The 14,920-nt window shown below is 44.8% G+C and overlaps 1 protein-coding gene across 1 annotated transcript in view; it reads left to right on the forward strand.

Moving 5' to 3' along the window:
- Positions 1-14,920, forward strand: part of PDZD2 (PDZ domain containing 2) — a 187,238-nt gene that overhangs the window by 126,577 nt on the left and 45,741 nt on the right. Inside the window, exons 4-5 of the mRNA XM_065740008.1 lie at positions 11,964-12,106; positions 13,108-13,240. Of these exons, the coding sequence (XP_065596080.1) occupies positions 11,964-12,106; positions 13,108-13,240 (276 nt within the window). The remainder of the gene's footprint in view (positions 1-11,963; positions 12,107-13,107; positions 13,241-14,920) is intronic.

Raw genomic sequence — 14,920 nt, forward strand, 5'->3', positions numbered from 1 at the left:
TCTGGTCCACATATAAAATTCAGGAAGATTTTATGTTTTCAGGAATCTGTTTTGAAGATGTCTAATTAAACACATTATAAATAGAGATGATCAGAGTATGTTTTGAGGAAGTCAGTTGCTGTATATGAAGAAACTTCTTCTAGAGCCATTTTTTCTTGTATTAGCTTGGTGCTTTGAGTCACCGTGGTCCAACAAGTGTATTAAATCTAGAACATACGTGTGTCAATCTGAGCAATAAATGCATTTTTAATTCAAAGCACATATAAGGTGGCTTTGTAAAGTCTTAAGAGCTATAATCTGTTCTGCTGTGGTGTATCTGTCACAGAGCCTATTGGGAGGCACAGTCATTTAGCAGAATTGCTCCTCTCTCCCTCTCTCTCTCTCTGTTAATTTCCCCCCATTAATGTTTTGCTTAGAGATATGACCTCTGTAAGTGTCAGTATTAATTACATTTTCCTAACATCTGAATGTGGAGAATTGTAAGTAGTTGAGCCTGAATGCCATGCCCTGAACAGCCTTTGCATTTTGAAAACAAGGGGACCTTACAGATGCCCGTCACTTTTAACAGCTGCATGGTAGCTGCTGTCAGTAATCAGCAGCTTAATTCAGCTTCTCAATAAATGGTGAATATAGACAGTGAATAACATTTTCAGAAGTATTTGAGTTCTATTAAAAGAAAACAAAACAATTTAAAAAACAGCATCCAGGGGATGGGGACACTTGGGAGCCTCAAATGTCACTTATAGCTACGTTTCCAAAGCATGACCAGGCGCTCAGGCATGTGAGTTCCAGTCATGTCAGGAGTCTTTGGAAAACAGCATCCAGAACCGAGTGTCAGAAGTTGTAGCCTCCTTCCAGCTTCAAAGCACAAGCCAAACCTTTCACAGCCTCAGGATGAGTTATCTCTTCCCGGACCGGGACAGGGTGCATTGGCAGGGCAGTTCTCTCTGTGGGGAAAACCTACCCATCCCCACTGCCTGCGCGGCGCTTGCCGTCTCCTCCATGCGTTGACTAATGGAATATCCAGAGCTGTCAGCCCAGCACCTTCGGGGAGCAGTATATTCACTGTGTGTCAGTGAGAGCTGCCTTGCAGCAGTGTGGAGGTCAGCTGCGAGTGGGAGGAAAGGCTTTGGGAAGGAGCTACAGCACCTGCGTGGCTGCAGGAGGACCTCCTGCTCCTTCCCTTCCCTGGCCCCGGGATGCAGATGGGAGAATTACAGAGCTGGAATCTTGGCTCTAGAATTTCCCTTTTTCTCCCTGTAGAAAGTTCATTTGAAGTTAAAGTGGCCAGAACATAGGGGAGAAGAGGTTGGAGTAAGTCTACGTGTTTTTGGCTGTTGCTCTGCTGAACCCAGAGGCCAGCGCGTGGCCTTGGAGATGTTGTGCCAGGATTGCTTTTGAGGTGGCCATGTGCCTTGGGCGTTGTTAGCTTTCTTCTCCCACAAGCTCGGTGTTTTTCTTGTGTTTTGTCACAGCGTGCTGCTAATAACAGCAGTGCTGAATTGTAAAATGAGAGCTGAGATGAAAACTGTTTGTCAGATGAACCTGCTAGGAGATTCCTGTGCTACTGGTTCGTGTGCATGTGTCAGTCCCCTTCAGGCTTGCTTTAATCTTTCAGATCTTGGTCTGTCTCTCCTGTGCACTTGGCATTGCTATTGCTATGTATAAACAAATCTGCTAGACTGTTGGTTGGTATGTAACCTCAATAAATATTGTACCTGTCAATTAGCAGTCAGCATCTAATAGGTGGCTAAGTTATGCTGCAGTATTTTTAGAATGAACCTAAATGCCCTTTAAAAATGTGCAGATTCAAAGCTGCAGGGCTCTGTCTGCCTGGCAGGAAGATCTCAGAGGCCTGGAAACCAGATCTGACCTTGGAAAGGGCCCAGGGATTCGTGCATGGTGATTTAAAAACAGGCAATCTCTGAGCCGGAGTAATGACCCATCACATCCTGGGGAGATCTGGGAGCTTAAACGCAGAAATCAAAGTTTGCTGCTTTTATTCAGTGGCTTGAAACCGGGCCGTGTTTTCTAGGCTGGTAATTACAAAGGCAGGGATGTAAGATGAGTATGGGAGGGGCTGAGGAATGATAAAGAAAAGGAAACAGAAGGTTTCCTCACAAGATAGCAATTTTGTGGTTTCACTGTGTTTACTGGGAAGACAAAATCCCTTGATTTTGTTCTCTGTTTCTCTGTCACAGTTGTTTTGGAAGAGGTGTGGACTGTTTTCGCAGCTGCTTAGCTCTGAGGAGTGCTGAGAAGTTGTCAGATGGGGACCAGAGGTGTGACCTTGGGATTGTAAGGAACCAGAGCACCACAGCTGTGGGGGTGGTTTTTCAAAGGGCATTCCATTGATTCATGTCTGGCACAGCAGTAGAGGCTTTCATCAACGAACCAGATGCTTGGCTGGTGATGGAGTGTGCCAGAGCGCGAACTGCTGCTTTTCCTTCCTCTCCTGCCCCAACGGGGTGCTTTGAGAAGTCCTCACTTACTTAAAAGAGAGCCAAAGATGCTTCTGGAAGCCTCTTAAATCCATTTATTTAGGCTTCTGCATTAGTAAAAGACTGAAATCCAGACCTAGATGGTAGCAGCTGCTGTTAGATTACCATCTAACTGGTAGACTGGATGGCATGAAGGTGCTCTCGCGGTGAAGGCAGGCAGGTGAGAGGGGCTGGGGTCTGTGTCTGGGCACTTGTCTACTGCAGCAAGCACGTGGCATGGGAGCAGAGCTGCCACCCGTGTCCTGCACGGAGAGCAGTCAGCATTCACTGGCCCCATAAAGTGTATTTTGTGTTTTTGTGAGGTTGGCTTACTAGCTGTTAAAAAAGGGACGGGGTACGTTAATGCTGAGTCTCACAGAGGTTTTTCAGGGAGGTGAGATTTACAGCAGAGCAGCACTTTGACATTGTAGATGAGAAGGGCTCTACATTGCTAACCCATGTTATTCAGCAGTGAGTTCCAGCTATGGAGCAGCACGTGCAGCCAATTTTGCTGCCTTGTGGACTAGTTGAGCTTGTCTTATGTAGGCCATAAATCTCTCCTTACTCCTGAGTGTATGCACAGGTGCACATGGGTGTGTGTGTGCACCTACGACCAGTCAGATGTTTGCCAAGGAGCACTTGTATTTGTACCACCTCAGGTGAGCAGTGCTTGGTTAATCAGAAAGTCATCTTTGTTCCATCCCATTACTGCTTGCTTATTAAGATGGCTTGTCTCATGAGAGGTGGAGTGCTTTTGGATTGCTATTGCTTTGCAGTTTGGGAAGGCTGACAGCTTTCTGCATTGATTTACCAATCAGTGCTGGTAAATGCCAGCCTTACCTTGCATTTTGGCTAATGCAAAACATTTCTTATCTTGCCATGCAGAAGAATAAGCCTAATGGCATGTTACTGGAATCAAAACGTGAGACTTGACGTACTGTACTTTCTTAAGGATTTTACTGTTTCTTAAATGTGATGGGAAGAAAAATTGTCAACCATTTGCTGTAACAAAGTGCAAACCTTGCTGCGAGTAGGATACTTCCAAGGGTAAGCAGTGACAGCTTCACTGAACTTGGGAAGCTGAGTTGCTTTGCATCAACTTCTTTTTTGTCAACGTAAGCACTGATTATTATTTCATCAAGGCTTTTTATTGCACTGTTGTATGGTGCACATTTTAGAGATACACAGCTCCCGTTTATTTCCTGTTGCAGACACCTATAGACATGTACAGGCCTTTCTGAGAACCTGTCTTCTGTTCTTAACATCTTTTTATCCTCTGTGTTTGCTTCCATCTTTCATTAGTGTGAATCCTGGGGCTATCTACTGTCTTGAAGTTTTAATTTGCACTGTGATAAGTATGTCTTTCCTCTCTCTTGCCTGTTTTGGGTTGTAAACTCTCTCAGGGACAAGGGATGTCTTTTAATTGTAGCTGCGCAGCACTGACAAAACTTGGCCTTGATTTTGCTTGGAGTTTTAGGAAGTGCTTTTATGTAACTAGTACTGATGCTAGAGTTCATTTATTTTTGCTGCCAGTTATGCTCCACCTTGCCGTGTAACAGCCATCATCACAATTTTGTGGGATAAATTGCCCTTGCTGTCACGTTTCTCAACTGATGGAAGGTTTTGCCTTTCTTTGCTGTGATTTAAGTGATAGCTACAGCTGGGCTAACTTGAGATTTTAATTTTAAGTAGCAATGTGTTCTTTTATTCTCTGTTCGAACTGAATTTTCCACAGACTTGAGGCAAGTTTGTGTGCAGAGATAGTATGGTAATGGGTAAGTTGTAGTAAATTAGTTTAAATGTATCATCATTGGAAGAGACCCCCTCTATCAGAAATGAAATGCCTACAGAGGCATCAGGGATGCACAGGGCTGTGCCACAAAAGCTCTCAGCTGAGATCTGTGCTCTGCTGTGACAAACTGTAAGGGAGACAGTATAAAGCATTTCCCACCCATCCAGAAAGTGTTCTTTTTCTCATTTTGCATATGGTATGGATGATACAGCAAATCCATAACCAGAACACAAAGGTATATCTTTAGCTGAATGTTTAGGTTTGCACCATTTGATGTTTTAATCATTATGTGTGAATGTTTGGAACCAAATGGGCGTGCCTAAAAATAGAATATGCTGTTTGTTTAGTGCTGCAGTGTTACAGGTGTAAATTGTGATTACAGATCTGCATATGCTTAATTTTTGATTCAGGGCTTAGCAAACCCAAAGGATTCCTGACACCAATAGATGAAAAACAGTCCCCAAGACAGACTTGGCTTTAGCTGACATGGGGACCATGATGACTTACTCCAGGATATGCTTTAATCTACTGCAGTCAGCAAGGATTATTTTCTGGGAAGCTTCAAACCAGCCAACCATTCCCAGTGGCCCAACAACAGAATGAGGCCCAGTGAGATTACCTGAGGGAATGCAAGCACATTGTAAACCTTAAAAGCCTGAGCTCCCCAGGGGCATTTGCAGTGTTGAGTGGAGTCCCCCCGCAAGTCGGGAATAGCTGCAAAATACTTTGTCTGGTCTTGCAAGGATGCTCCAGAGACATCAAGAGGGTAGCAGCATAGAGAGGTGTGACCCAGATGGTGATGGCTCAGGATGAAAAATGACTCCAGCAGACTTTTGCAAGAGGTGATTATGTAGTTCAGGTGCATGAAACGGCTGATAAAATGTTTAAAGCCCTTGCCAAGGAAATGATGTCAACAACTAGTCTGTCTCTGGAGACACATCCCTGTGGGTCATTCTGATCAAAGCAGCAAAGTCTTCATCCCCTCATCTGTGATGCCTATTTCATGTATTTTAGTAGTGTGTTTGTATTAGGATTTTGCTTCCTGTTATTCTCCAGGCTTTATCCCCTAGTATGCTTCTCTTTCCAGGGCAAGGTACTCGCATTACAATCAGAGGATGCTAAGTCACTTGCCCAAAGAAAAAGTACCTGTTGAGTCAGAAGCAGATGCTTGAATGGATTCACAGTTGTGTCTGTACTCTTGGATCTGACCTGTTCTGAGGACATGGGAAGTTCACATGGTCAACATTGTATAATTCAGAATGAGGGCTATGAGTTTTCCTTTTCCTTTCTTCAGTTTCAAGAGGTATAGAAACCACTCACATACACTGACTGAGTGGCTTGTGTCAGCTGAAGATGGAAGCCAAAGGCTTGACTGGTTCCAGTGCTAAGAAACTTCTTCAGCACTAAGATCTTTTCATAGATGGTAGGAATGGGCAAAGAACTTGTGTGTTGGAATAACATAGTGGTAAAGGAATGTACATGCTTTTTTTTCCCCTCTCCTTCTGGTTTGTTTTGGAATTGTTTAGCTTGCTTGTACAACAGTGAAAACCCAAGGTAGCAGATGAAAGCAGGAATCCTGCTGTTAGATCAGCTTTAACAACATCTTGGTAAGACCAGATGAAAACTATACTCATTATCCACTAATGAAGTAATTGCTTTGTTAAGAACCTGCAAAATCAGATTTTGGCATGATCTTGTGATTGAGTCATTCATGTTAGTGTGCCTGTGATGTGAAGAGTGATAGCTTTTGACTGCATCTTGAGAGCAACACGTTTGAGCTAATCACCTGGCATGTCATCACTGAGGCTAATTCAGCAGCTACTGATCTGCATCTGCCCCATGTCTGCTGGGGAATGGGGTGGTGGGAGCAGGCAGACCAGGATCTAGGAGAGAAGTTTTTCACCTGTCCCATCTCACTGAATGGTTCTGGGGAGTGAAGTGCTGCTATTTACACCCCAGCATAGCTGTCTGTCCACATAGGCTAGTGCTTTAAGGTGGTGCTGGTCTGAACATGGTATCCTGGCTGTGTGTTTTTATGTGGGAAATACTGCTGTTTTTCAGGTGCGTGCCATCAGCCCTTTGGTTGCCAGCTCCCATCAAACCTTGTGTGGTCAATTTTTCAAGGTGTAAATCTTAAAACTTTCTCTTAAACCTCAAGTTTCCAAAAACAGCTTTGTGGACAGTGAGGAGGAGTTTACCACTGCTGGGATGGTCCTGTGGGGTCACTGGGTGGGAGTCACTGTGGGGTCACTGGGTCACTGGTCCTACACAGGCAGCAAACCCCATCACGGTGCCAGCAGGGCTGGTAGGAGTCCCATAGGCGTGTTGGTAGGTATCTGTATGGGGTGTATGGTCTGATAAGTTTGAGCTGCACACATCCGATGTGCTGACACACTGTTAGTGCTCTTTTCAGCTTGGCTTACCCTGGGTTTTGCTTGAAAACTGTTACTTATTTACACAAAAATGATTGCTGCTGTGACAGAAAGTGCTTTTTGTAGACAACTATTTTACATTTTCCATTTTGCTGTCTGCCTTTTTAACTACTTCCTGCATTTCTGTTTTCCATTTGTTTACACCTTGCTCCTGCCAAGCTTTTCTTTAATATAGCATTTCAAAGCGATCTTTCCTTTGTATATTCAGATTTGCAACTTGTTGAACACCACACAGTAGAAATCAGTCAAGCCCCTTTTAAACTCCCCTGCAATTAGCTGGTGAAAGACGGGTGGGAACAGCGGCTCTGACACATCTTATTTATTTATTTATTTTACACTCAGAGGAGGAAAACGTTCCTTTTTGTTTTATTAATGGCGTGCTTGTGAAATTGAGCGTTTGATGGTATGCTCTTGGAGCAGGCATAACGTGAGCTTCCCCACATCTGTAGCAGGCTAGTTTGTTCCAGATGTAGGCTCGCTCTGAACAGAGGCTGCCTTGCGTACAGTGGTGGAGAAAGGCAGCCTGCGGGGAGCAACTTGAGATGCCAGCTCGATTCTCTATTTACATTTGTGGTCTGTTACATAAGATGACCCATTTATTTTTATTTTTTTATTTTTTGCTCGCAATTAATCCGAGTGGAATATTCATACCATCTTAAAAAACATTTTAATTATTTGTAGCTTGTGCACTTTGATCATCTGCAAGAGGAAAGATCTGATCCAAGGCGCTGCCTGCTTGCCAGAGCAGAGTTAGGAGGAACGTTGAGTCACCTAAGAGTGATGTAACTGCAGAGAATGAAGAATAGCAATTAGCCAAACTGCAGCCTCTCTCACTTGACCATTTGTGCTTCTTTCTATAGGAGTGTTCACAGAAGCAGTGTAAATCTGGAAGGGGCTTCAAAAGAGGGTCTGGTCTCATCTCCTTCTGTCTGACAAATAGAATCACACACACAGATCACATGGAATGGTGGGGGTTGGATAGGATCTCTGCAGGTCATCTGTTCCACACATCTGCTAAAGCAGGAAAGCATCCAGATAGGTACTGAATGTGGAGGGACGTTGGCGAGGGGACACATGACAAGCCAGCCAATATGGTTGATAAGCACGGTTCCTCTTTATTCTACTTTGTGTCTTACAGATGTACCTTTTCTTAACATCAGCTAAAGTACATGTCGCAAAGTGATTGGATACAGGCATTAGCATCACATACATGAACAAGACAGCGTTCAACACTTTGCTACGACTCATAAGGCCCTTACTGACTCTCATAAGGCCTCCATCGATTCATGACCTTGCTTAGCTAGCCATTCTCTAACAACTGAACATCTCCAGAGACACTCGACAGCTTCTCTGGGCAGCCTGTTCCTGTGCTCTGTCACCCTCAAAGGGAAGAACTTCTTTCTCAAGTCTGTATACAACTTCCTATGTTCCAGTTCGTGCCCACTGGTCAGTCCATCCCCACCATGCTCACTAGGCATGTCCCTCAGTGCCACACCTCCATGATTCTTAGGATCATAGAATCACGAGGTTGGAAAATTCCTCTACTATCATCTTGTCCAACATACACCTATCACCAATATTCCCTGCTAAATCATGTCCCTCAGTACAACATCTAAACATTTCTTGAACACCTCTAGCGTCGGTCAATCCACCACCTCCCTGAGCAGTCTGTTCCAATGCCTCACCACTGTTTTTGAGAAGATGATGTTTGTCCATGGTGTCCACACAGCCCTCCTGGCATGGGGGGCAGCTCTGCTGCTGCTCAGGGCCTATGGGGTGGATCTCAGCAGAACTTCCCGAAGACGGGGAAAAAATCTCTAAAAGAAATTTCGGCTTCTCCTTCCTTTGATGATTTCCAGAGCGAGTGTGGAAGTCTCTGTGTATGCCTCTTGGCTATATCTCAGGTGAAGTGCATGGTTCTGTGTGGCTTGTGACAGAGAGGCCATCAACCCAACAGTTCTAGCTCATCTTTCCACCTAGCTTCACAAGCGCTTAGCTTCCTTGTAAAGACCTTACTCTGTTTAAGGGCAGTTAAGGGAGATGGGTTGGTCTCCTTATTCTTGAGAATGGTGAGATGAGGCTGTTGTTGATTCTTGCTGAGGATATCTATAGTCTGAAAAGCCTTCCTGGACCCACAGCATCTCTCTGTACTGTAGGCTTGAAATACTCTTTCACAGAGAGCTTTGGATGTATGTGTGAAGATGTTGTGTCACTCATGAACAAAACTACGGGGATTATTCTGAGTCGTTTATAAATTAAGCTATGAGGATTTTTGTGAGCGGGTAGAAAAGTTCAAATGATAGTAGAGATGTGAAACTGGCAGCAACCAGTGTTGTGCAGCCTGTCACAGAAGGCTGTTGCAGTTAAAGTTATCCTTCTCTGGGCAGGATTAGGCAGGCTCCAAGAATGGTGATGTCAGACCTGCAGACAGCCAAATCTAACCACAACTGGAGCTTCCCTTGAGTGTCGTAAGTCTCTGGAGCTGAGTGAATATGGCAGAATCTAAGTCCTCATCTAAAGATTGAGTGTGTAGTCTTCTTGTTTAGGAAAAAATGCGTAAAAATAGGATCCTTTAAAAGATTTCAAAATGAAAGGTGTAGAATGCATCACTGCTTTTTAATTTTACGTAAAAGCATTTAAGGCTTGTGCTGTTGTATGTGGGTTTCTCCAAAAACTCAAGAAAACTATTTTTCTAAGTCAGATTAGCTGCACTTAAGAATCCTTGGCCTGGAGCTTTACTAGCAAAGCTCTTCTGTGATGCAGCCACAAACTGTGTGTGGTGAAAGCAGAAGTGTTTCCCACTTTGCAGTGGAGTGTCCCATGCTGCTCTGTGCAGGAGAGCACCTGCATGGGGAGGGGAATGGGGCTCTGTGGAACACCCCCTTTCTCCAAGAAGTCTCGCCATAACACTAGGAAATCTGCTTTTTGACTCTCAGCTTTAAAATGTCAAAGATAGGCAGGTGCTGCTGGGGTTGCCTAACACCTATTGATGCTCTACAAAGGGAGAAGAGTCAGCAGATTTTGTTCCTAGTCCCACTGACTTGTTACTTCAAAACAAGTGAAATAAATAAGTATTTGAGTATGTGCCAGGCTGAGGTGTTGTCTTCAGCACGGCTGTGCTCTGCCATCTCTATTCAGGCTGAGTAATGTGCTGCTTTGCAGATGGCTTTGATTTCAGTGAGACTTGAAGAGAAATAAGAGCAGTGGAGTCTCACCACTTGCTGCTGTGTTGTGCCATGTTGAATGAATATTTGAGAGTGGGTCAGCGGAGGGTGAATTTGGGTTTTTTTTGGTATGTGATAGTGAGAAGTGCTGAGGAATGCAGAGTGGGCACTGTGTGGTGTGCGCCTTTGCATAACCAGCATTCCAAAATGCTGTTGCAAGTCATTAGAAACAGTGTTATGACTGCTCTGTTAGACTATCAGAGAGTTTGCTTCTGAACTGGGTTTAACAAGTGGACAGCTAGAGTGGCATTCTGGATGGTCATTGTTTAGGCTGGGGAAGGGAGGGATGTGATGCATTTGTGTTCATTATGTGTGCAGGGCATTTCATAGCCATCAAATCTCTTTGCAGCATTGTCAGGCTTTGGCTTAGTTCTGGTTTTTGTTTTTTTTTTTTTGTTTGTTTGTTTGTTTTTTTCAATTGACTCTTGCCCCTACATTTAATATGATGTTTTGTCTGTCTTGGTAATCTGCTCAAGGTGTTTGCTGTCCTTACATGCCCTGTTACTCAACCAGGACCAGGCGTTTATCAGTGCCTTCAGCATCCCAGTTAAACCTGCTGGGATATTGCTCATGTGCACTGCTGTCAAGTTAACAAATTACCCACAGGTGTTTGTGTTTCCAGGATCAAACTTTTGGCTTACTTCTCAAAACACCAGGTTGGTTTTTCCTGTTCCTCGTACCTGTGGTCTTGGGGCTGTGTAACCTTTATCTCCTGTTTATCTTTCTGGTCTTAGATATCGGTTTAGATACTCTAGATAATATTTTTCCTGTGTCTGAAAAACTCATGTTGCATTGCATTTAATAGTTTCAACATTGGTCCCCAGTGTCTGGTTAAAAAAAAAAAAAAAAAGCACTTTTTCTTCACTTAATACAGGCTCAGACAAACAGCATTGGCCTAAAATCTGCAAGTTACTGCCACAAACCTTAGGTTCACTGATATATTTAGCAGTTCCACTTCTCGGAAACAAGCAGCAATTTCTACGTGCTCTTCACAGTTTGGCATGAAATTTTAATCATCTTCACTGCTTGGGTGCTGCAGGAACATTGCCTGTGTGCAGCACAGACCCAGTCAGAAATAGATGACCTGGTGCTGAGTGACTGTGGCAAGCAGCCTGAAATCACCTCCAAACTGTGCATTTTGCTGCTTGCAAGCTTGGAAGCTTCCTGGGATTTCTCATAATTCTGTTATTCTGATTTTTCCCCTCTCTGTGAGAGTCCTGGCAATTGCCTTTGCATCTTGCTTGCTTGATTGTTTTTCTCTTTCCTGTTCCGAGGATAGTGGCCTCTCCTATTTCCATGTACCCAGTCCTTCCAGTAGGATGCATGGGATCTAGGCTCTTGATTTGCATTTCATATTGCTCCAGAGATTATAAAGCTCTGTTTTAGATTTATAATCATTAAAAAAATATAAAGTTGTCCTAAACATCACTCCTTACGTTGCTTGTATTGAGAATTTATTCTTTCTGGTGGGTAAATCCTTACTTACAGTCCATACAACATCTGTCGAATAAGGAATATTTGATTAGCAGTTGATAATATGAAGTTGGCATTTTCTTCCCTGTGACTCAAATGCTGCAAAACCCTGGAAAGGGAAACACTGCTGCGTGCTGCAAGTCTGCTTCACTCTGGCCTTCAGGGTGGCCATTGAATGGTGTCTTGCTTCTCAGCCCCTCACTTGCTGCAAATCCTAGAGTTCTGGTGAAGGTGCTGGACGTTGCTGTTTGCTGCAGGAAGGATTGGGGCTTAGACCTGCAGCTCTGTATAGCTCAGAAAAGCTGCAAATGGGCCTGCAAGGAAATCTGTACATGCTGCACGTGCTCTGTGCTGCCTCCTCCTTTCTATCTCCTTTGCTTGGATCACAGATAACAAGGCAAAGCTCAGCAAAAAATAAAATAAAATAACATCCATGTGGCTTGAGCTCTACAGATGTGTGGTGATGGGCAGCAAGGCTGTACGTTGCTCTCTACTCTACCCTCCCAGCCTTCTCTCATTGTCCAAATACAAACTCAAGGACTCTCTGCCCATTTTCTCTCAGCGAGAAGGTTCCCGCATATGGAAGATGCGCATCCTGAAGGGGACGGATGGGCTGGGGATTCAGATAACAGGAGGCAGAGGCTCGAAACGGTCCCCCCACAGCATCATCATCACCCACGTGGAGGAAGGAGGCTTGGCACACAGGTGAGGCAGCAGAGGAGCCTTCAGGGTACAACCCAGCATTTGTGGCCATTGCTGTTAGCCAGGGTCAGGATAGGAGCAGGTGATTTGACCTAATGCTGTGGAGAACTTCATCGCTCTGTAAAGGGTAAGAAGGTGAAAGTTTAGCTTGAAAGCTCATGTTTGTGATAGAAGACTTCTCCCAGCATGTTTAGTCCAATGTACCCAGAGACCAAAGACTTGAGTTTAGTGCAGGTCTATACCAGTGTCAATATGTGATTTCCTTCCAGTACGTTATGGGAGCTATAAGCAGGTAGGAGAGTGACTTTTTCTATTGTCTGATAGTGGTAGGACATGGGGAAATGACTTTAAACTAAAGGTGGGGAATTTAGGTTAGATGTTAGGAGGGAGGTCTTGACTCAGAGTGCAGTGATGTTCTGGCATTGCTGCCCAGAGAGCTGTAGTGCCCCATCCATGGAAACACTCAAGGCCAGGTTGGATGGGGCCCTGGGCAACTTGATTTGGTGGGGGGCATCTAGCCCGTGGCAGGGGGTTGGTACTGAATGATCTTTAGGATTACTTCAAACCCAAGCCATTCTGTGATTCTTGGCCCCTGGCTCTTGATGATGGAGCATAACCCAGTGAGCCTCATGGCTTGCAGGGCTTTTTTCCCAGGTCCATTACTGGGACGTGGGCCTTTCCTGTGGGGTCATTAGTGGGTGCGGACAGGCTGAGCACCCCAGGGGCCTGCTCACTGCCAGTCCCGCCTCTCTGACAGTGAGATGTGGGGCTCAGTGCTGCTTCCCACCCTTCACCAGTGGGGCGTAGAGAAGATCTAAGAGCACTCAGCCCTGCAGGCAGAGTGAAACGGCTCTGAGTATACCAGAGGATGCCTTCCTGAGCTCCATTTCTGGTCAAACAACACTTTACTGATAGTGAAAATTTAGCATCACCCAGGTCACTCTTCACCCCACCAAAACCCTGCAGCATGGCAGGAGCCCCACGTTCCCTCTCTGTTTTCACAGGGATGGCAGGCTGACGACAGGTGACGAGCTCCTGATGATCAACGGGCAGTCGCTGGTAGGGCTGTCCCACCAGGACGCAGTGGCTCTCCTGCGTTCGGCCGCTGGCATGGTGCAGCTGGTGGTTGCCAGCAAGGTACGAGCAGCACATGCTGGGTCCTTTCCCTGATGTCTCCACAAGATTTGCCCTCAATGGCGTGTGCATGGAAAAGGCATGTTTTTCAGATGGAGGCACATGTTTGCATTAGCTTCCCTATGTTTAATGCAGTGCTACTGGGATTGTTATCAGTAGGTGCCGTAAATCTGTGGCAAATCAGCAGGGTATAGACCACAGTAGTGATTTGCTTGCATTGTCACTGTTGTTCAGTGTGTGAATGGGTTTAGTCATGCAGATGTTACTTAAGTTTTGGCCAAAAAACGTTTTCTTAAAATGTACGTAGGCAGCTAAATAAAGCAGGCTGTACGCAGCCCCATCAGATGCTTGTCTGTAGAGCTCATTATCTTTCTCCGTATCTGTGTGCTAGAGGTCTCCTGATGACAATCCCTTGTCTTGAATTCCTTATTTTGTCCTTGCTAATAGCTTGTAGCAAAGCACTCACAGATAAAGTAGCATGAAATTTCAGGGGAATGAGAGTGGAATTCATTTATTAGGAAGACTCTCCATTTCGCTTTCAGAGATCAAGGGAATATTACACAATATTTTTGCTTTATTTAAAGAGATCCTGCCCACCTCAGTTTACTTATTCCCCTAGACCACAGTCTGGTGCTCCGTGGCTTGGCTTGAGACCAGTTCCCAAAAGTGCTTGGGATCTCAGGAAGAACAGCACAACCTCTGAGGTGATGGACGGACCTCTGAGATGGGGGTGTGGCCACAGGGACCACTCTTGTTATCCCAGCCAACCTAATGAAGATTTACATAGACTTCATTTCTGGATACCCCCTTGGCTTCATAAAGAGGCTTTTTATTTCTCATCTTGGTCGAGAAGAGGCTCTGTTCCTCAATGTTAAAAGTGAAGAGCTTGTAACTTCTGTAATGTTTAATTGAGACAGTGAACTTTGTTCAAGACCTTCTGTAGGCTCCTGGCATGATAGTAGCCCCACCAGTGTTTATTCTAGAAACAGCATGCTTTGAGCTGGAATAGGTACATTTTGTACTTCATTTTGACAGTTGGAGTCTCAGCCAAAACACAAGGCAGTAGCATGCATAAAACTATCCGGAAAATTATTTGCTTGCTCATGGAATGACTGCATCAAAATAATCCCTGTGAATAGGCTTACAGATTAAAATTTCATGTAGAAAGACATATATAGGTGATGCGTTCCCCAGCAGATTCCTTTGGCTGCTGTTTGTTGGTATGGGAAAGCAGCCCTACAGTTTGGCATGCTGAGCACTGCAAGCACAGGATTTCCTTTGAAAGCAATAAAATGAGAGCCTGTCTTACTGCTGTGTACAGCTGATGCACATGTTTACCTCCCAGAAAACATGCCAAAGCCAGGGGAACATCTCCTGAAGCATTTGGACTGGGTAGGTAGAGGCTTATGGGGTCAGTTCTCCCAAACAGAGCTGTCAGTTTGTTGTCTTGGCACATGTAGATAGTTACATGTGTGAGGGGAGCACGGCGTGAGATTTGGGACACAGTGACATGAGTAATGAGGCTGCAAGCCCTGCATCTGCTTGCCGTGACGTGTAATGAACTCAGGTGGGGAGGAGCAGATTGCTGGGGGAGCATTCACTTTAAAGGCCTCTTTTATGAATTCTGAGTGTTTTAGACGTGTATTGGCCTATGTCTACTCCACGTGGACATGAACACCAGTG

The sequence above is a fragment of the Cyrtonyx montezumae genome, unplaced genomic scaffold (genome assembly GCF_038088225.1).
Source record: "Cyrtonyx montezumae isolate F1298 unplaced genomic scaffold, pur_monq_1.0 scaffold_25, whole genome shotgun sequence".
In the NCBI taxonomy this organism is placed as follows: Eukaryota; Metazoa; Chordata; class Aves; order Galliformes; family Odontophoridae; genus Cyrtonyx; species Cyrtonyx montezumae.